General features: G+C 40.5%; 2 protein-coding genes across 5 annotated transcripts in view; one reads left to right on the top strand and one right to left on the bottom strand.

The window, feature by feature from the left end:
- LOC107220350 (lachesin-like) overlaps nt 1-26,182 on the top strand; it is a 188,744-nt gene that overhangs the window by 115,227 nt on the left and 47,335 nt on the right. For all 3 annotated transcript variants that reach the window (XM_046739729.1, XM_046739730.1, XM_046739728.1), the window contains exon 3: nt 20,188-20,294. In XM_046739729.1, coding sequence (XP_046595685.1) covers nt 20,188-20,294 — 107 coding nt within the window. The remainder of the gene's footprint in view (nt 1-20,187; nt 20,295-26,182) is intronic.
- On the bottom strand, nt 14,932-18,937 carry LOC107220351 (alpha-(1,3)-fucosyltransferase C-like). Of its 2 annotated transcripts, XM_046739731.1 has the most exons (3): nt 16,982-18,937; nt 16,490-16,888; nt 14,932-16,204 (listed from the first exon to the last, which is right to left on the bottom strand). In XM_046739731.1, exons 1-3 carry the CDS (start codon nt 17,359-17,361, stop codon nt 15,850-15,852), a joined length of 1,134 nt encoding a protein of 377 aa, XP_046595687.1. In that variant the 5' UTR covers nt 17,362-18,937; the 3' UTR covers nt 14,932-15,849. The 2 variants fall into 2 exon arrangements, with proteins under 2 accessions (XP_046595687.1, XP_015514399.2); XM_015658913.2 differs by having other exon boundaries at nt 16,490-18,936.

Genomic DNA, 26,182 nt, shown 5'->3' with positions numbered 1-26,182 from the left:
TGTACGCGAGAGGGGAGCATTACGTCAATTTGCATCCTCATCCCGCGCCGAGGCGGCTGGTATTCCCGTGCGGAAAGGCACGCCAAGCGGTTGGGTGTGCGGATTTCGTTTGCGCTCGCTACTTCGCACAGGTGCGGATAAATGTATTGAGCCCACGTTTCTCCCTATGTATATATACAGACGAACAATCCTTGCCTATATATCCAGGCGTCGCCGCGCTGCTTGGATGATGTTTGAACGCATTTGAATATCAGGAAATGAAGCCACCGATCCCGGGAGGACTCACCCTTCCTACCTATCCTATCCTATCCTACCGCCTCGCGCCTGCAGAGACTCGAGAGCCATTTGAATAATACTTTGCATTTAAATGTCGTACTCGATAAAAGAAACTATCCAGTCCTTGAAGGCGTCATATTACTCACCATTATCCACTCTTCTAACCAGCCTCGTCGCACGGATATTACTGGAAACATATTCTCGGACCTTGCGAGTCCCTGTCGGATATCCCGATGGAAGGAATCAGGAAACAGAAGGTTTCATTTATTCAAACCAGCGTTCGAGATTTAAACCCTGCTGCCGGATCATTCTTCAGGCCAGTTTCGAATTCGCCCGTTGATCAGTGAGCCGACGATTTTACTGTATCCTTGTTCCGAGGATTTCACTGATTCTCCTTAGGCTGAATTGGGTTTTCGCGAAGGATTGAAACGAGTTCTGAGAATCTCTTCTCAGATTTCAATAGACTCAGAGAAAATACGAGTCCAATCCTTTCGAAGATCCTTTAATGGATGTACTGTCCTTAGGCTTTTCGGAGAGTCAGCTTATATCGCTGTTCAGGATAATTAGTTATCGTTCATTTCCAATGGATCACTTGCGATTCCAGAGGCTCGGACTCCGACCGTCCCACCACATCGATCCCTGAAACGACATCGTACAGTGAATTACGGACGATGCCGTGAGCCAACTATTCCTGTAAAAGCCTTTTCATAAGCACCGGATCGTGTTTGTTGCTGTCAATTTTCACGGGGTAAAGATTTGAACTTCGAAAGGGTGAGAGCGGTGTGTATAGGACAAAATTGAAAGCTCCGAAGGGCCACGAGGAGGATTTCATCCAATTAAGGAAATTCGGTAGCTCTCGTCATCGCCGTGGTGGGGTGATTATTTGGATTCGTCGGTGAAGTGCGAGAAGTTCAAAGACTTTCACTCCTTTTGTTTTACAATTGCTCGCCGATATTTTCTCATCCTTCCACTTCCCCAGCTTCTCTATCTCCCCTCGGCGAACCTCGAAACCCAAAAGTAAACGCACTACGAATCTCTGTTTACTCTCATAACCCTGAGGGCCCAATAAATAAACTTTAGTTTCGACTGATTACCGTAGTACAACATATTCAGAAATAATTCTAACGTATGTTTTACTGCGAAGTTCTGCTTTCGATCTGGGGCTGCTCTGGTTGGTTGTTTCTTTGGTTCTAGCAAGCTTGATTGGATCTTTGATAACTGTCGATAAGTGAACGGTACATTTTCACCTAACACCGTTTCCACGCATGGTTTCTTCCCAGTTCTTACCACTTCCTTTCCAAGACAAGGACTATTTATGACTCCTGCGCCTTGCGGCTTCGAAATTTATTCATTTCTCTGCGGCGCGGTTCGCCTCTTCATCTCTGAAGCTTTCATATTACACCACGGTATTGGATTTGGCCGGAATAAAAATCCAAGGTACCGAGTTATGCGGACGAAGCGGTATACCATTGAAATCATCGCAGCAGCAGCAGCAGCAGCAGCGGTATCATTTATCGTCGCTATGCGTTCCTACGCAGTTCAGTATTAATGGCGGGTGAAATAACGTTACATTTAACGACAAACATAATATTTCGCATAACGGAAGAACATACAATACACTGTATACTTATCGTTTCGAAAAAGCTCCTTACATAGTCATGAATACGAAAGTGCTGAAATGGTAAACAGGGCGAAACAAAGATTTAAAAATTCCGACTGAAGTAGGTCGAGTTAAATTTAGTTTAAACGCGTTCTATTAAAAAAAAAAAAAAAAAGAAACCCAAGCCATTAGTAATTTTATAAAATTTAACGATGGAAACGATTCGATTTGCCAATGTAGTTAAACTGTAACTGATCTACGAATTTTTCACTCAACTCTTCCGTAAATCACAAAATAGTATGGTACAAAATCGTTGAATGTTTAGATCGGTGAATTTATACTTCATTGATCTTATTAAGAATTGATTTCATATGTACGAATACAAACACTGGAGAATTCATTGATGAGCAAAATTGACCCCGATCTGTAGAAATTGGATTACTAAAAATTTTAAACTAGAACGCGATCATTCTACGCTAAAATTCGTGACTCGTGATTAATTTAAATCCCGAGGAAAGATTCCTCGAGTAAAATTGCAAATTGTATCGTTAGTTTGTTCCGTCAAATTTTTCTCCCGAACCGTACGCCTTTCGGATACTCAAACTCGAGCGTCAGGATCGAGTTCCTCGATTTAGAGCAGCGTCTCTGCTGTATGCGGACATGCATAATGTACACCCCGCTGTATTATTGCATACATATACCGATCGTGTGTATAAAAGTCGACAATATTCTCCGCCCGGGGAGAAAGAATATTTTCCTCAAGCGTCGCTGTGATCGAACTTTGTAATAAAAATAAAAACGTGCTTTACGAGAGGCGTTATTTTCTCTCAAAACAACTCGGTTGGGAGAAGAAAAAGGAGGGAATAAAAATAAAAAAAAAAAAAGAAAAAGAAGAAAACGCACGTATAAGCAAAAGACAGGAACGAGACGAATATTCCCGATTTAAGTCAGATGTATATTTCAGATATATATACCGTACTGTTTCATGTATACTATTTCAGATATATTGTTTACTTTTCCCTGCAGTTTTTGAACAATTTTATTCCCCATACCGCAGGAAATTTATACCGTAAGTATAATACGAGGACACATCGCGTGTATATATATATATATATGTATGTGTGTGTACAGAGGTGCAGACGAATATTTCAATTCCTTTTTTAATCTTCTTTTCACTCAGCGTTTCCGCTCAAGATTCATCGCGCTCATCTGCGAATGGTAATTTCTTCGTTTTTCAAAACGCCTTTCTTTCCCCCCCCCCCCCCCTCGCCCTTCAAGCCCTTTTAATAAATGCCGGGGTAGCGATAAGACCGCAAAGTGCATTGTTCAAGTGGGTGGATATTTTTGCGTCGATGGTAATTTTTTCACCGAAAGAGATTAATCTCACGCAAGGCGCAACAGTGGAAGAGATTAATTTAGGAGGAGGGGTGGGGTTTAGAAAAGAGTGAAATTAAACAACCAATTAATATTCCTGTTTCCGGAGATATCGGACGTTTTTAAAAACTATGTGATATAAGAGAAAAAAGGTAAAAAAAAGCGCTACACGCAACGAATTCCGTCTCAAATCCTTCTGTAAAGTAATCTCTGTATTTTAACCTGTTTAAATAAGTAATCAACATCTTACAGAGTGAAAAGTAAACAAAAATTTCTTACCAAACAAGGGCTGGTAATAATCTCTGATACTGGAAACGAGAAGAAAAAAAAAAAAAAAATTATTAGAACGAATAATTTCGAAGTGAGTTGTACAAAGATTTTCTCTCGAAAAGAAAAGAAAAAAAAAAATCCAATTCCAATTTTGCCGCATAATCGGTGAGTAATAATGTTGATTTTGAGAAAGTTTATATGTGGGATAGGTGTGTGGAAACGTCAAGGAATAATTTGGTCGAAATCAAAGAGAGAGAGAGAGAGAGAGAGAGAGAGTAAAAGGGAGGGAGGGACGTTCTTGTCTCCTGCCTTCCTTTAATTTCTTCTTTTTCTACAACGTCGATGTTTTTTACCCGACGATGTTCGCGTCAGAAATTGATCGGCAGTTTTCATTGTTCGAAAGTAACGGGATGACATCTGAATATTCTACAGACTTCACTTACGTCTAGAATATCCCGGCTGCATGGGTTCTTTGTCTCCCCCGTCATTGTCCAATGGCGGTAACATCTGCTGCCGATAGAAAAGCGGAGGAGAGAGAGAGAGAGAGAGAGAGAGTAAGGAAAAAAGAGAAACTTGAGACTCGCGCTGATATATACCTCATATATACCTTATACCTTATACCTTATACCTTATAACTATCCACCCATAACGCTGCGCGAGATAAGAAGAGACAAGGGAAGTCAGGGATGAACAAGCTGGATCTATAGGCATGCATAAGTGACTCGGGGAAAATTTAAACTATCGAACAACAACGTCGATATTACCTAATGATGGCAATAATGCTACACCCTGTATAATGTATATAATATATACATATATAATGTCGGTGATTAAAAATAAGCCGATTCGAGGGCTTGTAAACAAATAAACAAGGACTAGACGCGAGAGAATTAATCATATTTGGCTCTTGATGGAACGGTTCAATTTTAATTACATAACCAACTCATTACACGGAATCTGCGATAATTCCTAAATACATACCACGTTTCGCTTGAATTGACGAACAGCTCGTGTCTTTTACCTTTCACAAGTGTTAATTGCATTCGGGCAAAAATTCGCAAGGTCGTTGAAAATGATTTATATATATATATATATTTTTTTTTTTGGAATTCGGTATAAAAACCGAACTTAATCTACAAGCATTAATTGATGTTGGAATTGGAAGGTGATCGAGGTACCTACAAAATTTCTTTACGTTCTCACAATTCATCATAAAAATGTCATTCGGGCTTTCGATCCTGATACGCAATTGCAGAAAATAAAAATCACGAAGCCCAATTTATTGTTTCGATTATTTTTATTTCTTATTTATTTATTTTTTTCTTCTCTTTGGTATCCGATATAAGAAGTCATCAATACCACGAGTCGCCAAATTTTTTCCCTATCGACGGGACTAGCTCTAAATTCGTACCCAGAAAACGCCTCCTTACGGTGCAAAAAAAAAAAAAAAAGAACGAAAGGTTAATTTTTGGCGCTGTCAGTTGTTACAACAGTTTTCAAAAGTTCGCGATATTTTGTCCGAATGAGTACGCGTCAAAACAGGACGTCTTTTATCAAACCACAACTCGATTAACACTCGTCCAGACTAAACAGACCTCGAGCAAGAAACACAAAACTATGGAACACAAAAAATGTAAAAGCTCATTTCACCAGCTTTAATGCGGCGGGGGGGGGGGGGGGGGGCGGGGGGGGGGGGGACGGAAAGCTACGAAACACAACTCAACCCAATACTCAATATCGTGATAAAAAGTGTGACATAAAATCTGTTCCCTGTGTAATCCCATTTTACACAAACTTAATTCCGTGACAGAAATATTGTAACAAAAAAATATTTTTCTCAACCTTAGTCAATTCGATTTTCTGTCGCCACTTTTTGAATTTAACCTATTCAACCAGCTTGCACGAGTTCTTTTTTCTTTTCTTTGTTTCTTTCTTCTTTTTTCTTTTTTTTGTTGTAGTTTAGCCTCGGATACGGCGCCCCCTTAATTCGGGCCTGGTAACAATGCAACCTTGTTAACGCTTGTGTTGCGTGTGCATAGGCGAATAAGCGGGAATATACCGACGATATATATTCCAGGGTGGATGGTAAACACAGAAACGCAACGTTCAGCGGACCTCGGCGTCTTTGGTAGTTCGGTACCAAAATATAACTGGATGCTTAGGGACCGGGAGGAATTCCCACCCCAATTCGAGTAATGGAGTCTGAAACATCCAGCTCTCGCACCCTCGTCTTCGCTTCTCGCCTTTCGCCTTTCGCCTTTCGTGCTTTCGCTTCCATTTCGGCCAGTAAAGTAGGCGGGCAGGTAACGCGGCATTGCCGACTACTTTTCCCCCTACAAAAGGTGCCCTCTCATCGACTCTATTCGAGAAACCGAGCGACGACGCGCCGAAGAAACTCGGAAAATTCTCACGACGGTACGCCGGGGGTGAATTTACCAACCATGGAAAACCTTCGCTCCGCAAGGATTCGACGTCTCTTCTTCCTTTTTGCTTTCGTCCTTTTCTCTCACCCGATAATCCAAGTCACCTGGAAAAGTGGGAAGGAGGATTAATTTTTTTTTTCATCTTTATTTATTTATTTATTTTCCTTTTTTTTTTCTAATTCTCGTCTTCACCTTCTACGGTTTTTTACAGGGAGTCGTCGACCTTTTACGCTCGACTTTTAACCCGACTTTGAACCGTCTGAAATATGCCACACGTATAATCTTATACCTTCGTTTTCACTTTTGACATTTGAAAATGTTCCATAACTGTTTAATTGTATTAAATATTCGTTCACGACGAGCTTTTTCAACGCTTTTCAAAACAATAAGTTCAAACCGGTGTGTTTATGATTTCGATGAAATTTGATACACGTTACATTCCGATACTTGGAATAATTCGTTAGTTCGAAGCCAGACTTTGCGTGTTACAATTTAGAAACCTGATCTAAAATCCTACAAAGTCACGAGCTTACAAAATTACACCTAGCGTATCAAATTTTCCCCCCCTTTAGTAATCGCAGATTTTAAATCAAGTAGCGATTCCTCGTCTCGTCAATATAATTCCAACGTTTCAACCAGAGCTTTTTTTTCTTTCAACTCGAGAAAAGGGATTACAAAAAAGCCGCGTATGATTCTCGGGGCACGCCGAGTTAGCCGGTCGATAGTTTACCAACGGACCGGAAATCAGGGTCACAGATAGACGTCGATGGTTTCCAGATATCGGAGCACCTTGCCGGTTATGTGTATAGACGGATATCCATCGCTTCATACGGTATTCCGTGAGCGGTGTAAGAGGAGAAGAAAGGGCACTGGAAAAGTGCAGAAAAGAAAATAAAATGTGAAAACAAAAAAAAAAAAACAAAAAAACAAAATAAAGGAAAATCCCGCGAGTTTAAGGAACACGGTGCTTGATCAGGGACAAGATAAACACGGTGCAGGAGGCATCAAAATGGCGTCCGGGGTTCAATTTACAGCCGTTCAGGCGAGAGAGGTGAATCGGGCCCTCCCGACTTTGAGATCCACTGACCCATGATAAGTCCGAACAGTCTTTCTCCCTCTCTCTCTCTATCTCTCTCTCTGTATATCCGTATTTTACAATCGGGGATTTTATTGAAATCCCCACTCGTCCTCCTTCCACCCTTCCCCTTTTCCCCCTCCTTCAATCCTCCGTATAAACTCTTCGGCGGGCACGTTTATCCGTCAGATAAATTTCCTAACAGTCTGCATATAAATACCTTACACACGTATACATATATACACGTATAGTATATAACGATATTTTATGTGAAGGGAAAATGGTTTTATATTATTGATTTTACCAATTATGGGGGAAAGGATTGCTTCTTTTTTTTTTTTTTTTTTTTTTCATTCATAGAAATGCATCGTTTTATTCGATGTGAAAACAATTGTCAGAAAAAGAACTTCAGTTGTCGAAGTGAAACTTGAGGTTCTTCGGATATCGGAGAAACGTAAAGATAATAATCTGAGTTTTTGATACGTATGTGAAATGATAAATACGTGTAAAATAATTTTTTGAGATATATCTAACATGTTTTTGTGTAACTGATTATTTAAAAATTGACATTTGAAACGTAAGGATGAAATACTGGAAACTGTAATTTGTAATAATCAATTCTCGTCAATTACGAAAAAATAATTTAAAAAAAAATGTATTTTCACCTGTAGTTTTGTTAATATTTTAATCCAAATGATCAAAAATTCACGAAAATATCAGTCAGCCATATTTAAATTACATATCTGACACGTGAAAATGTGGATAAAAAAACGTGCCGATATTTGAATTCAATCATTCAACCGCGTGTGCGCGTTCTTTTTTTTTTCTTTGTCATTTTATAATTTTTTTTCAATACAAATTGTCCGTTGCGTCGAAACTGCGTTGTTTAATTACTCATTTTGTAATTTTGTAATTTTGCGCTATCGTCGATCCTTTTTTGGTGATTGCAACGCAGAATCAGTTTGTTCGGCTTACTCCACTTATTTAGTTAAACAAGGCTTTAACGTCAATTTATCGTTGCACGAGCATTAAATTTTCGCAACAGTTGCAAGAAAATATAGCAACAATGATCGTAATGATAAAGAATAGCAACGGATACCAGAGTTTCCGGTAACAGCTAGAAAACTAATTTTCATTTTCTAACCAGAACAATATTTTTCGACTTTGGTAAAATATGAAAATAGTTAAGGACCGAGCGATAACCGTTACTAAAAATTTCTCTCAGCGTGGATATAAGAACTGCCGGGTCGATATCCTTCGACTTTTCTGCGCAGATAAAACGTAAGCTCCGGTGAACAAACCGTTAGCGAAAACAGTTCCAGTGCAGTTTCGGTCACTTATTCTTCCCCCGGTTCTTCTTTGAGCGTGGAACGCGATATCCGTAACTTTGCCTCCCTATCGAATTCCTGGAAAAGCTCACTTCCGGCTCCTGACTCATGGCCGATACTCCCTCCCGTTATCGTATTGCTTGGCAGCGATAGACTTCGGCCAATTCCTATTCCGTTATCAGGACCGGATGGAATTTAACAGCTGCTCCTCTTGCAGCTGCATACGCGTCTGGATGCAAACAACCTCGTCGACTGCCAATTGCTCCGTGTTTATTGCTAATTGAACCGAACGCCGGACACCGACATTTATGATCCCCAGGTAACTCGGTCTCGAACAAGATCGCTGCCCAAGCTTTTCCGAAATGATCGATCGACTTTAAAAAAAAAAAAAAAGACAAAAGGCAAAAAGAAAAAACTGTCGAACAGAATTCAAAAATTTTAACCGAAATTCATCGTCTTCGGTTTATTTACTGCAACGTTATTTTGTCATGGAAGGTAAAATTTTTCAAACAAAACACAATTGTCAGGAAATCTTGCGACAAGTTTGTGGAAATTAATTTTACACAAATCGTCTGACATTTTTACATACATTTTTTTCTCTCTTTTCAATCATAGAAAAATGCGTATCGGCAGAAGTCTTACAGATTATGAATAACTCGAATAATCGTTGCGACGATAGTGAAAATACTTATCAAACAGCAGGTCCTTGGTAATGTGTCGATAATTTATTTATTCACACAATTCTTCAAACTTGTACAAACTTGATCGGCAATCGTCGAATAATATGCGAGTATTGTGAAATTGTTGTTAATATTTTGCTTCACACTGAGAGAAATTTTTAGTTCCGATTACCGGTCAGTCCTTAAATATTTTCATTCTTTACCACGATCGAAAAATATTGTTCCAGGTAGAAAATGAAAATTAATTTTCTAGCCGTTACCGGAAAGTCTAATATCCGTTACTATTCTTTCTCATTACGATCATTGTTGCTACATTTTCTTGCAACTGTTGCGAAAATTTTTCTCAGCGTTATTCCTCGTTTTTTATTTTCCATTCAGCAGCGACACTTTTGACCATGTGAAAACAGAAATGAGAAACTCAGCTCAGGTTGACGACTCGAACTTGTTTTCCAGACACACTTTCGCATAATCACGGGATCGGTGACCGTTCGAGCGAGAAGTTTTACGGTCTCGATACGATGACCATATTCTCCTTGCGCAAGTCGGTACTTCCTCAAGATTACTATTTTTCCACCGTAACAACTGCCCGGTATTTTCAACCCTTGTATTATTACAACGCGACTGTATTATCATCGCGCGAAATGGTCCGTTCAAACGACCACGTTTATCGCCTCGAAGACACAGCACGAGTCTCTATTCTGCAAACATTTTTCTCATATAAATTCAGGCTCACCGCAATTCGAAATTATTCCAACTACCCCTGTTCGCGGGTTTTTCTCGCAGAATTTTTTGAAGGAACAAGTAGAAGAGAGTCGCGAAGCGGTTGTGTATTTTTTTATTTTCTAATTATTAAATAGATTACGTTTTAAAAATACGTTTTATAGAATTTTAAAATATCCATGAAGTCGAAACATGGAAAAGTGAAAATTTACAACGGTATATAATTAGTTATATATTTTGACTGTGACCACGCTTTGAAATTCTATGAAACGAAGTTTTGTGCTTTTGAACAATTCGATTCAATTTCAACTACCATTGCAATTCTAACGGAAATGAATTCGATTCTCAATGTTTTATCGTAAAACCTATACTTTTTCCTCTTAAATACTTTCTCTCAATAAACGATTATTTTTTACCCAATTTACATATTTATTTAAAAAAAAAAAAACAAAAAAAATATTGAAATTTTTTAATATTCAGAAAACATTTTTTTTTTTTTTTTATCTTCCAATCTTGCTTTCAAAACTTTTTTCATTCGCCCGCCGAGTCCGTTTTTTGAGATCATTCCGAAAGTTTGTCCGACAGACCGACAGAATCTTTCCTTTTCACGTCGATAAGAAGTATCGAGAAAAAAAACTGGTTATCCGGCTTGGAATATTTTTTTCTTTTTTTCTTTTTTCTTCTTTTCCCTTTTTTTTCTCCTCTCAAACCTTGACATTCGCACACGATATTTCACCGTCCGTAAAAACTAACGATTCGTAAAAACGTCCGCCAGATTGAAAGAGCAAAAAAAAAAAAAACATTTCGGAATGTTGCACGGGAGGAATAATAATTCAGTCGGTCGTAATCTCGATTTTTTCGCGCGCGCGCAAAATAAAAAAAAAAATAAAAATGAAAATAAAAATTATAAACAAAATCAAGCAAATGAGTAAAAAAAAAAAAAAAAAAAAGAAGAAGAGAAACCAAACAAACAAGGCACTAATGACGTACCGTGAGCCGCAGCTTTCGAAGGCTATTGGTAACGATAGGAAGACAGACGTGTTGGGGGGGGGGGGAGGGAGGGAGGGAGGAGGGTGGGGAGGGGGAAGGAGATATCTACGATTGCCTGGGTGAGGTCGGTGGGACACGGGCAGTTTGTTTCCATCAGCGGCACCTTTCCGCCCTTCTTCCCCCCTCCCCCCCCCCCCCCCCACACACTTTTTCCCCTCCCTTTTCTCTCTTTTCCTTTTCCTTTTCCTTTTCCTTTTCCTCTTCCTCTTCCTCTTCCTCTACCTTTCTCCCCGGTCCGCTGCTCATCCCCGCGAACACACGCACGCACACGTGCCCAACTTTCCGAAGCAATAAATATGGGGTGAAGCAGAGGGTGGTATCGAATCGGGGCGAATAAAGATAAAAAGAAATTACAGGCCTCTCAGACGCACTTCGACTCCCCGGATCATTCTCAGCGTATCTTCTTGCTCTCTTGGCTCCGAGGGTAGAGGCATTCGAAATCCCCTACCAACACCCTTCACCAGTCACCCTTCCACTTTTCTCGACCTCCCCCCCCCCCCCCCCCCCCTCTCGTACCATGCGTCTCCGCCGTGCTCTTAACCTGAATTATAGATGTCCTTCGCAGGACCCATCGGCCCATCTTCGCGTGAAGGATGGAATCCTTGAGACCTTATACCTTACATATATATATATATATATATATATATATATATATAAATATACCACGGACTCCACGCTTCTGTACATACATGTGGCAAAACCGTCCCGCTTCGGGTATATTGGATACCTTGGAAAGCCGAAACCTTCGTCCTTCCTAAGGCCGGCATAAGATTGTCCGACTACTACAGGACTGCCGGATAAATTCTGGTGATATTTGGCCGCGACGTACTTTATGGAGTTTCATCTGAAAAATACCTAACCTAACACCCCTGGCGGAGGGAGCGGCGGGGGGGGGGGGGGGGAGGAAGGGAGGGGGTGATAGAGCCGTTTGTCGGAGGCTCAATTGCTTTTTGACTTACTGCTGCAAGCGGCCAGCCCTTATTTTTTTTTTTTTTTTTTTTTTTTTTCTACTCTCTCATCCCTCTTCGTTTCGACTCTCTATTTGAGCTTCTGCGTACGACGTTATAATATCCTGCACACGCGATCTCTCACCGACGGTGGCTTTTTCATCCCTCGACACCCTTTTCTCGATCTCTCCATTTTCTATTTCGTTGGGTTTATTTTTACGTTTTTTTTTTTTTTTTTTTATTTCTTTTATTCCTCACCCTTCAAACTGGAACGGTCAGCTTTCACAGCTTTCACCCTCGACGTTTGACCCACCGTTGAGTGTAACGCACATGTCGAAAAAAACGAAACGCTTTTCGTTTCACGCTCTTCTTTACACCCGGAATCTCACGGATTGATCTGCTTTTTACGCTCCACGTTTATACGGACTTTGAGAACCGAATCTGCAACTTGATTATAGGGTATTGAAAAAGTTTTTTTTTTTTAAATCCAGTGAAAATCGAAACGATCCCCGGGAGCTTTATCTGCTTCGGAAAGTGTGTACAGTGGAATCTCCGATTTTCACATACAAGTTCAAAATCCGGATGTTGCAGTAATGAAAATATTGTACTTCGTTGACGTCGGATGGATAAAAGCGAAATATAAAGCTACCCAAAAACTGTCTGCCCAGCGATTGGCGTCCAATAGTTTTCGCTGTTGATCGACTTTTAACTCTGAATCTGACGTTTTTTCATCGCATCCGTTCAATGGCGCAGAATCGACTCTGAATTTGGACGCCAACTATTTTGCCTCCGAAGTTATAGCTGGTATTGAAGGTTGAGGAGGAGGTTAGTAGCAAACACTACTTACCCGAAAAATTTGGCCAACAAAATAAAAACCGTCGCAATTTTCAACTGAACCAACACTGGTGAGAAAAATTATTAATGCGAGAGTAAAATGATGGAAAAGAATCATCAATAAAATGTTTAATGAGCTGTTGCGTTAAACGATATTCGACTTCCATTGTATTCGTAATATCTATACTACGTTTATTATTAAAAACAAAAATTTCGGTCGGTTGGATTAAAAAAATACTCGTACAGATACACCTAAGCTAATATATGAACGATTGATTAACGAATCGACTGTTTTATCCTCACAAAAATTTTCTTTCCTCAAAGTGAAATTTGCACGAACACGATCGGAGGTGAAGCTACACTTGAAGATTTTTCGAAAATGTTGAATGAAATTTTGCTTATCTCGTTTCTCAGGGAGTGCGGAAATGTCTGGGAATTTGACGTTAACTGGAACGGAAATTCGAGGAACGAAGACGGTTCTCGGTCGAAGTGGCAGGTTCTGTATAAGCGAACGCAGACCGTGTGTATTCCACATTACCCTGCACACGTTACTCGCGCATCATGCATATAGTACGAGAAAAAGCTTCTCGGGTTTTCGTAGGATATCTTTCTACCTTGAGAAACTAGACTTGTTGGACGGAGCCGATATTACGACGCGGAAGCTCTAAAAGAACCGCCTTTCTCGACGGAGTTGCGTCGCCTCACCTCGCCTCACCTCCGCGTCAGCGTTTTTGAATTTCAAGAAAATGAAGCACCTTGATCGCATTTCCGCCAAGCCTTGGTGGAAAATCGAATATAATAGATTTGTGTTATTTCATATACCACACGAATCAGAAAACAATTATAAATAGTTGGGATCAAAATTGTACAGCTTTTGAACAAGGAAGAAATCACTTTTGCTGGACTCTGAAAATTTTTCCAATTTTTCCTGATATCTGTTATAATTCTGTTTTAAAATCGTCCTGAAATATCTGGAACAGTAAATCGAGTCACCCCTATTCGGTAAATAACTCACAACTTGCAAGCTAATTAAGCTACAATATTTTGCAGGGTTTAGAAAATTTTTTCAATATTTCCTGGAATTTTCTATAATTCTCTATTTAGATCGTCCTGTAAAATCTAGAAGAATAAATCGAGTCATCACTATTTGGTGAATAATTCATAACTTCCAAACCCATCAAGCTACCTTATTCTCCAAGCTTTGCAAAAAATTTTCCAATCTTTCGTAGTCTCCTGTCATGTTTTTCAGACTCTTACAAACTGGCCAAAAATTCGGGTTGGTGTAACTGAGATTCCTGGGTAAATCCGCATGAATTTCCCGGTCTATTTGTAGCCCGGTAATGAAATGGAAAAATTCCTATAACGCATATTTTAACGGTTGTGGACACAAAAACTAGCTAAGTTTCCGGTCGGACTTTCGTTCGGAAAAACTGGCCACGTTCAGTTTGGCAGGGACCGATGAAATAACCGAAGAATCGTAAATGGGTGGCTGTATATATACGAACGAACGTAAAATAGCGATTAAATAGAGAGCTACGAGCGCAAAGCTTTTCTCCATCGGTTGTGCGCGTTGCTGTAACTTTCGGTCTAGGCTCCAGGCTATACATAGACGTAGATTCTCGTGACGATTGTCATTCGCAAAATTTGTTCCAGGGCATTTTTCATTGGTAGGTTGATAAAATCCGATCATCCGTGATCCGATATAAGTAATTCGGCACAAATTTTGAGGGTCGTATGTGAATTTTCTGGATTTTTACCCTCATAAACGTCGTTTTTCGAATTTCATTTGATCTTCTCCCGTTCGCTCTCTCTCTCTCTCTCTTTATTCTATTACTGATTTTTTTTTCACTTCCAAGAAACGCGGAGGGTGCAAAGCTGCAGCACTCGGGGCGTTTTGAAAATTGACTCGATGTGTGTTTTGAGCCGAGTCAGGGGCGAATTATATTTTGAAAAATAACATTCGAGGAGGGGTTGGCCACTTTTCGCGGGGCAAAGCTGTTCTGAAAGCGTGACGAGAACGTGTGAAACACGGCTGATTATTCGCCGTGCCGGTTGCGCCTCGGGGTTAACATCCTGGCCACGCAGCCACCCTTGTGCTCGCCAACCCCCCACACCTTACACCCCCGTGGAAAAGTTTATCCTCGATCCGATCCCTTCATGCACTCGCTTCGTGACGTTCGTTCCTCCGAACTCCGTGCAAATTGAAAGGTTAAATCTCATCCGGCGAATCTTCAAATGACATTACAACCCCTGAGGTCGAAATTTTAATCGTTATCAGGGCGTGGGAGTGGCCGAATCAAAAAGCTTCCGTCTTATTACTTTACTAGTCGTGAGTAATTATTTTTATCCAGTTGTAAAATAATTGTGTACTATTCTAATTCATTCATTCATTCGTTCGTGGATATTATTATTTGTCACATTTTATTAACATCATTCGAAAATCTGGACAATTTTCTTAGAGTACAGTTAGTTATTTTGCTCTTCGTAATAATACTGAAAACTTTATTTTTCCAAGATAACGATGTAAGTTTTTCATCCTTATTAGCACTTTTCGTTTTTCTATTTTTAATTCCTTCTTTGATCGACGAATTCGTAAATATGTAGTATGCACAGAATTATACCAATTTTTATGTAGGAAACTCAAAATCATTATTCAGTTCCAGAACTATTGATCCCACTAAACTCTCATCTGTGTTATCGGTTATCAAAAACCTGTGGCAACGTATTTTTAATAAAGTCCAATTCCTTGCAGCTTGGCGCACTTGCAACGAATAAAAAAATGCAGTTGCGAAAGTTCTATCAATTTACAGTCTATAAATAATCGCTACCAAGAATTGAAGCGTTCATAAGTAACGTTTGCCTAGTGCAAAACGAAAGCTTCGCGTCTCGTAGAGTCGGGTGGTTCTGGCATTTCTTGGAGCGGAGAACGAGCTCTCACCATTAGATCACTTTGAAGCTGAGGGACATAACTCAAACGAAAATTGAAGCACTCCTTTTAACGTAATTAGGTGACACTCAACTGCAGTCTGGGCGTTCAGGATCTCAAGTGATCGAATTCTTGCTCAAACAACAATAAGTCCGAGAGGAAAATTTCGAACGTATGACAAACGGTCGACGGACATTACGATGATCACTGTTCTGATGATCGATAATTGAGACCCATTTCCGAACGAATCGCGATATCGCCGACCAGCTGTGCAAGTGTCAAGCTGGACTTTACCTTTTCCGTATCTTCCTCTAGCATCTGCATCATCTCCGCTTTTCTTTTTCATTCATGTACGAGCTCTCGACGCTTTCGTCGCAAACTTTTCGTTGCTGAACCTGTCCTGAATCGGACATTGATCCTCCGCATACCAGCTGCTGATACCCGAATAAGTTTTTGATTTCCCCTCAGGCTCGTTGAGTAATCGACAGATGTTACAGAGAGTCCAATGGTTCGGAGAAGCCACTTCGTAAAACTTCTTCCACCAAAAGTAGGACAGGTACTCTTCACGGTCCTTCGATAAGCTGGTCAAAAATTCGGCAAGCTCTTTTGGACTCTCGAAGTCCAGGGCGTCTATGTACGAACGCGGCGGCGCGAATCTGCTGTAATTTGCACCGCCGTAAACCACCGGGATGATGTGGTAACTGAAACAGAATTAAATCTGGATTTGAAATGCCGACGTTCATTGTTATCATGGAAAATTTGATGGCATCTGTGAACCGACGGACTTCGGAAGACCTTGATACATCACAGAGGCAATCAGTAACGGACCTTCCAAGATTATGTGGGACGTAATGGAATCACTAATTCACGAGACTCGAAACGATCCTACGCATCACGGAATATTTCGCATCGCACTTCGAGCACCGCTGACCTTGAACAATTATTCACGACTCGTTCCAATGACAGATATTAAGATAAGATCATACCTGAAAGCGTTGAAGAATTTTTCGGTGACGTAATCCGTGCACAAGGAATTCTCGAACGATAGATAGAAGAAGTAGTCCTTTTCAATAAATTCGGCGAAGCAGTCCTTCGACCTGGGACACTTGGGACTATGATCGGAGACTTTCGAACATTTCCCGATTACGTCTACCTGCACGTACTTCCGGAGCTCGTTGACGTAGCGTTCGCGCTTGCCCGGAGTGTCGCAGTTGCTGACGAGCCACGCGATGGGTTTCATCTTCCCCTCAAACGTCACGTCGAGCCTGAGCCTCATCGGGTCGTCCGAAGGTTGGGACCATTCTGGATGTTCAAGAGGGGCGACCACCTGGCCGGTATCGATGTTCCGCATCACTTTGTACGGCCAAGGAATGTCGCTGTCGAGTCTGTAGGTTATGGTCGTGTTGAAAAAGTCTTCGAAGAAGGTATCAAATTGGAATGTCCGCGTGGCCGGACTCTCGAGGTTCACGTACACGTACCGTTGGTGGGGCTCCCTGTATGCCGGAAGGTCGTCAAGGCGCAGTTCGTTGCCATGAAAGAGTATCGCGTCGAATTTAGTCACCTCGGTGAAGTTTCTCGAACGCGTTAACTCGCAGTTTTTGTATCTTTTCGAACATCCATCGAAGTGGCCGGTTTCACCCATGTAGAACCACTCGTCACCGAACAACTCTGTCCACAATAAAATACGTCGTTTAGTGCTTCCGTCGCCTCGAGCGGCTTCCGAATTCAACAAGCTGCCGCTAATTGTGGCAACCATGTGTTCTTCGAACGCTGCTGATAGCGATTCTAAATTCCACATTGTCACTGCGAGGGAAATTATTGACAAAGCTACCATCATCCATTGTTTTGATCTCGACATTTTGATTTCATTCTCGGATCACTGAAAGCACGTTCTAAAAATCTTCGTCATTCTATTTCACCGTATTGCTCACTGTGATGAAACTTTCCTCAACAAAACACACCAGGAGATAAATTTTCATTCCTGAAACTCTGTGTAATGCTTCTAGTCCATTTTTCGTTCAATTTTACACCACTGATTTGACAGATGATATCATAATCGCTTGATCCTTAGAGGCAACTGAAGTCTGAGCATTTTTCCAAAAAATTACAACCGCGAGAATAATTTAATGAGCCTGTACGACTGAGCTCCGTTACCATATCATTGGTTCGTTTTCAAATAGCTTCAAGTTTTGGTGATATTTTAAATTCGATACAAACGGTGTGTACAGACTTCAGAGTACAAGATTAGCTTGAACACTGGATGAAGACTATTCGTCAGGTGTATTCCGGGGGTGACTATTGGACTATTGGTGTCATTAATCCGATAAGATAACCGAAATGGTACCAAGGCAGTGTTGAAATCATCGCACCCCGATAACCGTTCCAAGTTGTAGTTCAACAATAAAAATCATGGACACGGTGGTATAATCGGCGTTATCAAAACTCGTGCGCAATTTACACCGAAAATCGAATCGAGCGAGCAGACTCGAGATGAATCACCGTGTGTACATTTTCGGTCAGTGGATAAAGCAGCTTCTTGAAGTTGAATCGATCCTCGGATTCTTCCAGTTCACCGAGCAGCCAACTACCTGCCTTATACACACTCTTGTCTAGTCTGCAGGGGAACGATGTAAACTTTGCCAAGCCTGAGAGTGTGGGTGATCTCCGGGGTCACTCTGGAGTTAGAAGTTACGTCAAACGGAATTCGACACACTGTCGACTACGTGATCGATCTCCTTCGCCCAACGGGCATCGGCTTGTCTCATCTCTTACTCGAGTTCCCTTCACATGCCTGCTCGAACTGCTGTATCCTGATCCCCGAGGACAATGACGAAGAACCAGATGCTCCCGCGTCGAATAACTCGGATGAATCTCCTTCAGGATAACGAGAACGCTGCCATTGACCAGTTACGTGTTATGATCTAGGAGTTGGTTTCAGTCGGATGAGAAACATTGAGCAGCTTCAAAACAGTCAACTTTGCATGTGGACCATATTTCCCTGCTCTGTTACTCGAATAGTTGGTTGTAAAAGTGCGGGCAACTTTTGGCAATCTATTGTGTCTAATTATTTCACAATGCCTTTGCAAGATGCAAAAACAAAATGGTTGTAAATTTATTAATAATTCTCGTAAAGCATATTTTCAAGGAAATTGTCGTATAACCAAAAGGGTTCATATCCAGACAGATCCTAATCTTGTAAATAATTTATATATCCGTTCCTTGTGTATAAGTATGAGAAAATGCTTTCGATATGCCAACCAATGAGACCTATCTATGAAATCACCTGGAAATATCTCGCTTGGATAAATTTTTGTGTTTTTTCACCATCTTAATTGAGGCAATTGATCCTCAATCAATGGGCTCTGACTTCGGTTATCATATTAATTTTCAAGTTTATCGCAATTGTGAAATAACGATTTTTCGAAACGATAATCGTTACAATAACGTTACTCACTTCAGCCTTATTAAAAAACATAAACGTTAACGTAAAGTTATTGTGACGTTCCACTTTCGACCTCCATCCGATATCCACTGCTACACCTCAAAAAGTCCACCTATAAACACTTCGTTAGACTTACAGATTTTGAACTGACACAAATGAAAATTAATTTCGCCGACCGTAACCGCACATTTGATTGATTCAACTTGTTTTTTTTTTTTTGTTTTTTTTTTTTTACTCAACGTAAAATCCCATTTTCACTAACGGCTGCACCGGATTGTAGCTAAAAATCTTCGTCTGCGTTCTACGCGAAACGTCTTCTCAGCGAGACCAATTGAGTTCCAGACTGTACGGAATATTAGCAATCAGCAAAACAACGGGGTCGGAGTCGTGCTGTTTTATCATTCGCTAACGGCATTGCATGAGTAGCCTCGTTCACGGCGCAGTCGCATACTCTTCCAGTAGGTGTGCAAGTGCTGCAGCTGGGTAATTATTTTAAAATTCATGGTTCGTTAGCCAGGTATGTCCAGGCTCGTTATCACTCGCGATAATTCACCGGCACGCTCCGTCCCTAGCTATATATATATATATATATATATATATATGTATGTATACACATACGTAATCCTGGTACACAGATAGCGACGTCCTTGCACTCTGCACATAGTTTTGCACTGTTGCAGTTTCTAGAGTCCGTAGCGTCTTTTCACCACGAAACGCATATCAGCGTCCCGAAATTTTTTAATCAGTCAAGGAATTCGCATAATATTTACGGTACTTCAAAATTCTTGCAACACGTGGTGTGTGTTTGAAGAAATATATTTTTTCTTTTTTTCTATTCTAGTACACAATATCCGTACACGAAATTTCCACGTACGGCCGACCATGGTTCAGATGCTTTTTTTTTTTTTGTTTTTCATACGAAAAACGAAAAAGCGTGAAAAAAAATATTTAAACCGTTTTTCAAATTTAGGATATGGTCCAGAGTCGCGTGAAATACAATATACATATATATATATATATATATATATATATACATTCCCAAAATCATGCAACGACCAAATTTTACCCTCAATTTTCATTTCTCGCCATTAAACTCCGATCCTACCCCCCCCCCCCCCTTCCCCCCCTTAAATTCTGTTTCCCATGAAAGACTGGAAGAGTTTTCGTTTTTTAATCACTCGTTTCACACTGACTAAAGTTGGTTTTTTTTTTTCTTTTTTTTTCTTACGCTTTTGCTTGCAGCGCTGACGGATGAGCCCAGGTTCGCTGAGCCGATTCCAAATGTTACGGTCGCCCTGGGGAGGGACGCGAATCTCCCCTGCGTCGTGGAGAACCTAGGACAGCACAAGGTGAGTGGATAAATTTTTTACCCATTTTTTTTAACGATAATTTTTTCACGATCCCTCACAGGTAAAACTGTTGTACATATGGATTATAGATATTTGCCTATAAGGAATCTTGTCGGTATATATACGAGTGGTTGAAAGTTTTGACAAATAGTGCTGACAAACAAGGAGTACGATAGACCAACCCCATATCTTTTTCAACGAAATAAAGATGGAAACTAATGAGAAAAATCGGAGAAAAAGGGAAATCTGAAATGCGATTCGAACTCGTACGTTACAATATCGTTGAATTCGAGAAGAATGTTACACGACCAGCATGAAGGTTGTGGTTACGCTCATACGTAACCTGTCGCATTTATACCGGGACAATCTCTTGAAACTTGAAAATCAACCGCGCAATTGTCGAAAAATAATAATCTTTATTAGTTTTCCTCAGTATTAACGAGTTACTGTATTCTTAAGCTATTCAAATCTCTTCGAGGGAATGAAAATCTAAAATATTAGAATTACAAGTGAAACTTTGGATGTCGATGCTTCGTTTCAAATCGCTTCAAAACAGTCAAAAATCTCGTAAATTCCATCGTCTTTGTTATACTCAACGGATAGTTCATTCAACTCGGAAGAGATTATTTTCTGCAAAGTAAACGCCTTGCAAGTTTGTCCCGATAGAACGTTGACTAGTTATTATAATAAAAAATGAATATCATTTAAAAAAAAATAAAATTCCATTTTCGGAAAAAAGTACTTTCTTCCTTGTTCGAGCAACAATTTTGTCCGGTTTATCAAATTTTCATAACCTACCTACTTCCGGGGGTCGAGACAGACGCTCCCCAAAGTCTCGGCTGTAGCTCAAAGCGGGGCGAGGGAAGAGGAGGAGGGAGGTCGAGTGGTCTGCGGGATCCGAAAGGGATGTGGGTAGGCGATTCGAGGGACATGTGGAGGTCTGTCGCAGCTCGCGAGGGCGGGTAACCAGAGCGGGAATTCCCTCAGCGACGCTTCTCGGTTGACGTGGTATTGGAAAGACATCAACTACCTTAGAAACGAGGGGGAAGATCACGCCCGATCAAAGTTACATCGGGACAAAGATATCAGTGCGGTTCTTTGAGAAAAATAAATTGTACGACGAGCTTTATTCGCTTGCATTGCTGTGCGAAAATCGGAGCTTGGGTAGGAAGTATAAAAGCCCCGCGGCGCGATGTCGATTGTAATCGATACTCGCCGGCGTGGCGTGGGTGCAACGTTATTTCCAATTCCTTCGTTTAATGTTAATAAAACGCGATGCGGTTGCACCCTGGGAAATATGTGTTCTCGTTTGAACAATGTTTATACGATCCTTCAAACAGGGATTTTCGTTCATTTGAATCCAAGCCGTGTTAACCCTTTGAGTTAGTCCGGTAAGTATTCTTGTCATTTATTTTATACCCATTTTCAAATTCCAAACGAATCCGAAGAAAAAACTCTGCACGGAGGTTATTGGGATCGCTGATTACGAATCTGAAATCAGATGATGAAATTTCAGTATGGCAAATCCAATCAGCTTACCCCGAAAACCACTGCATGGAATTTTTTGACCGTATTCCATCAAATATTCGTTCGCCATGTTGAATCCACCATATCGGGTCCGCCAACTTGAATTTAAAAAATTTGTTTTCTGATTTCTAATCAGGGACCCCGAAAACCATTGCGTAGAGTTTTTGACTAGATTCAATGAAATTTGAAAGTTTTTTCGTCTTGAATTTTTGAAATCAGATCTCAGATTCGTAATCAGCGATCTCAAAAACTATCGAATACTATTTTGTTATAAGATTTGACTCGAAGGGTTGAAAAAAAAAAAAAAAAAACGAAAAAGAAATTACACTGCGCTTCGAACAGTTTTTTACTACGTGGATGAAAAACTCTAGTCTGCAATTAAATAGTGGTGAAAAATAACTTGGGCGTATTGAAAATCGATGGTTTGTATTTCCACGAAAACTGACGAATGGAATGTTTAAACATACAAATTTCATACTTGTGGTTGCTGAATTTATTTTCAACTCGTTACGATCTAATCAATTTCCCGCCAAGATTAGTAAGAAAAAAAAAAAGCACTTCGAATCGATTTTGTTCATTTTGAAGATCTATAAAAGCGAGCCGAAGATTGAAATTTATTTCAGTTTCCGTCTTAAACCTGTGACCAAGCGACGTAATGATTATTTTTTTCGTCGTTCCTTTGGTCTTTGGATAAAAGTGGAGCATCGGCTTCCGGTTCATCAGTCCAGCTGCAGCTGTGGCGCGGGTAAAATTCTACCGAGCACATGAAGCCGGTCGCTTAGCTTCAGTTCGAGATGTTCCTCTTTGACGTTAACTCTCCGAGTCATCTCCCTTCTCTCCCTCATTCTCCCTGGCGTTATGAAAATTGAAAAATTTCTCCTCGGGCGTAGGAAGAAGGAATTCTATTGAGGATCCACATCCGGGAATAAAACGGCAAAAATATATAACTAATTCGATACGGCATCTCTCTCGGTGATAAAAAAAAAAAAAAATGCTCTCGGAAATAATCTGCAGTAGGGAAAAATTGTTTATTAAAATAATTGGAGAAATCGCGGAGCGCCTTATTCGTTTCAATTTATATTTATTTATAATTAATAACGGAGGCTGAAGCACAAAGGGAAGAGAATGCACAACCGCCTTTGAAATCCCGACAATATAATCGTTCGAGATAAGAGAATGAGGTGCGGTGAGTGGCGGATGAAGAGGGGGTGAAAATCCGTCGGCTCAATTCTACGCCAGTGATAAATTCATTGTCCCAATTCGTCGAGGGAAGGGAGGGAAGGAGGGAAGGAGGGGGGGGGGGGGGGGGGATGGAATTTTGAGGGGTAGAAATAATTCGGCGAATTTTCATTTACACAAAGCTAATAATTAATATCTCCGACTCGACTGCCGCTCCGCGTCGTTGCGAGTAATACAGTTAGTCAAAGTCCGAGTGGCGTGCTGCTTTTAATTTTAAGGGGATAATACATCGGGTGACTGAAAAGGGGGATGAATATTGCCTTTGACTTTTACCTTTGACGAGGATTCCCCCGTGTACATAATAATTGCCGTCGGAGCGCTCCCGAACATCATCATCGTCATCATCATCATCGTCGTGTATAATTTCATCTCGTAATAAAAAGATCGCCAACCGCTTTATACATCATAAAAGTTGATTTCCTGGTTGGCTTGCGCATTATGCACGGATAAATTGCTGAAACGGCGAATCCAGCCAACCGCCGAAAGAACTCCGCTCGTTTTGCCGTAAGCCTTTTTACGTCATTTATGCAAATAATTCTCCATTCAAACAAACGGGACGAAACGATCGCAGCAGGCTGTTAGAACAGCGATACCGTTTTCCCGGTCGAAATTCCAGGCGAACGGTGCAACAAATTATTTTACGAGTTACCCAAAAACTACGTAACTTCATTCAAATATTATTCAAACAAAAGGGCAAGAGTTTCTTTTTTTCTTAAACGCGTTAAAAAAATTGTGTTCATGTTGTGATTTTCAGATTAAAATTCACTCATCATCGAAGTCGAATGACTAATGTGTTGAGAAATTTTCGTCTCTTCAAGTACCAGTAAGAATATAACGTGCAGGTGAAATGTTTAGATCTGAAATTCTTCTACGTATGATTCTTTCTTCTTCAAGTTTAGAATAACCTGCGTACGTACACTCAGGGACAACGAATCTGAGACGGCTCACTTTTTCCACTAAACAGTTATGTTGGCAACGCTGAGAAACCTACAGCGCCACAGTCGGCCGAGGGCGAAACTAATTCAATCTCAATAAACGTAACGTAACACATGACCGTCGAATCTAACCTTAGAATACCGCGGGGATAATGACACATAATGACTTGTTGGATTGACACGTCAATTCTTAGGTTAGATTCGACGATCATGGGTTACGTTAAATTTATTGAGATTGATTTAGTTTCGCACTCGGCCGACTGTGGCGCTGTAGGTTTCTGTGTGCAGCCAACGTAACTGTCTAGTGTGAGAAATTAGCCGTATCAGATTCGTTGTCCCCAAGTGTACATATAAAAATTTTTTATCTATCGTTATTATAATTTATAATTTTGTTTACACATCGTACACGTTGTACAAATTGCCCACAAAATAATTTCCGGCGGTTCGTTTCCTTTCTTTTTTTCTTTTTTTTTCTCTTGGTTTCTCTTATTCCTGAGGGGATGAAAATTCGTTGGCAATTAATAAGTGACTCGAGGGGTCAGGCTTAGGTACGAGGTACTAATTGCGAGTAATTTTAATCGTAATCGGGACGATCGCGTAGCGTTGAAAGGGTTTTTCCGAGGCCAAAAAGGATCCCGTCGGTGCGAGCGGAACGCGCAGGGCGAAAACTGCCCTGCTCACCGGGCATTAAATCCCTGCAGACATTGTCATCTTCCAGAGAGAATTCCACCCTCCTCCACTTCAAACTCCGACTCCGGTCGCCACAGGCGAGGCGGTGGAAAGACAGGAATCATAAAACGGGATGAAAGTAATTCCAAGGGGACCACCGGGAGTTGAACGCTTTTCCAACCCCCGGTCCTTCCAAACCCCTTCGTTACCCCAACTCTCTCTCTCTCTCTCTCTCTCGCCTTCTCCCCGTGTGATAATACACTCATTTCTCACCCCTCTTTTCTCCGTTTTTTTTTTTTTTGCCCCTTTTCCTTTGCTTTCGATTTCTTTTTCCTCTATTTTCCTCCCCTCTTTCCCTCTACATACTGTCGAAAATCGTGTGGCCGAAACGGTGACAATTTCACTCCGTTATTGATAACCGCTGGTTTTTTGGTTTTTTTTTTTGTGTCTCTTTTCCTTCTTTACTGCGAGGGGAAGAACAACAGCGAGAGAAAAATTACACGGTCGAATAAAATACTGTCATAAATTATACTTGTAATTGGTTGTACATTCGAATGGAATGAGCTGTGATTCCTGTGAAATTTTAACACCCTGAAATATTTGTGTTCTTTTTTTTTTTTTTTTTAACATCATGAAATGCGTTACATTTTATTTTTTTCTTCGTTGTCAATTCGTGCAAAGTATCGCGGATTGCGAAGCATAAGTGAAATTCAATTTTTCGATCCAACTTGATAAATCGTAATCGTAACAAAGACGCAGTTGAAATAATTAGTCAAATTGATTTTCATGTTGAATCGTAAATCTTTACATTATATTACATTGGATACAAATTTGGATTCGCAGTTTTAATTTCATTCTTTTGCATTATCGCAAAGAAAAATTGTTTGACTGAGTAATCGAGCTAAATCAACGATTTATTTTCAATTGTCGAATATTGATTTGAACATTCTTTCAACGTTTAATGTATCACCTTCTTTCATTCGCAAACACCTTTGCAAATATCTGATTCATTTTATATCGAACAACAATGGATTCATATAAACGGTATTGTGTAAAGAACGTTGATGTAAAATAATCCAGTTAATTGCTTCGTCAACAAACTTCTTCCGTCTATGTTTGACTTGTCTCGACATTACTTTACATCGCGTTTACGTCTCGTTTGTCCTTTTACACTGTTTATACGCCCGTACAACATTTTTGCTTTTTTTTTTTTTTTGCAAACTCCCTTCCCCTGTCGTTTTTATCATTGTTATTGCCTTGGTACGATGCGCTTTTTATCCTCTCAAAGCGTATCCTAGACGAGGAGTTTCATCTCGTTGAAGAGGGGTTGGAAGGGGAAAGGGGAAAGGGGATGGACAATGCGGAGAGGAGCTTTTGCAGCTTCGGAAAGAGCCTAGACTTTGATAAAGACTAATTCAAATGAAGTTTTGCGGCTTCCTATCCAACTCCCCGGCAAAACCTCTGGGGTTTACGGAATTATTTGATTGCCGCAATTTTGCTTCAATATCAAATTCCGCG

This window comes from Neodiprion lecontei, chromosome 5 (assembly GCF_021901455.1).
Source record: "Neodiprion lecontei isolate iyNeoLeco1 chromosome 5, iyNeoLeco1.1, whole genome shotgun sequence".
NCBI lineage: Eukaryota > Metazoa > Arthropoda > Insecta > Hymenoptera > Diprionidae > Neodiprion > Neodiprion lecontei.
The sequence above is the reverse complement of the archived record's forward strand: the minus strand, read 5'-3'. Positions and strand labels throughout refer to the sequence as shown.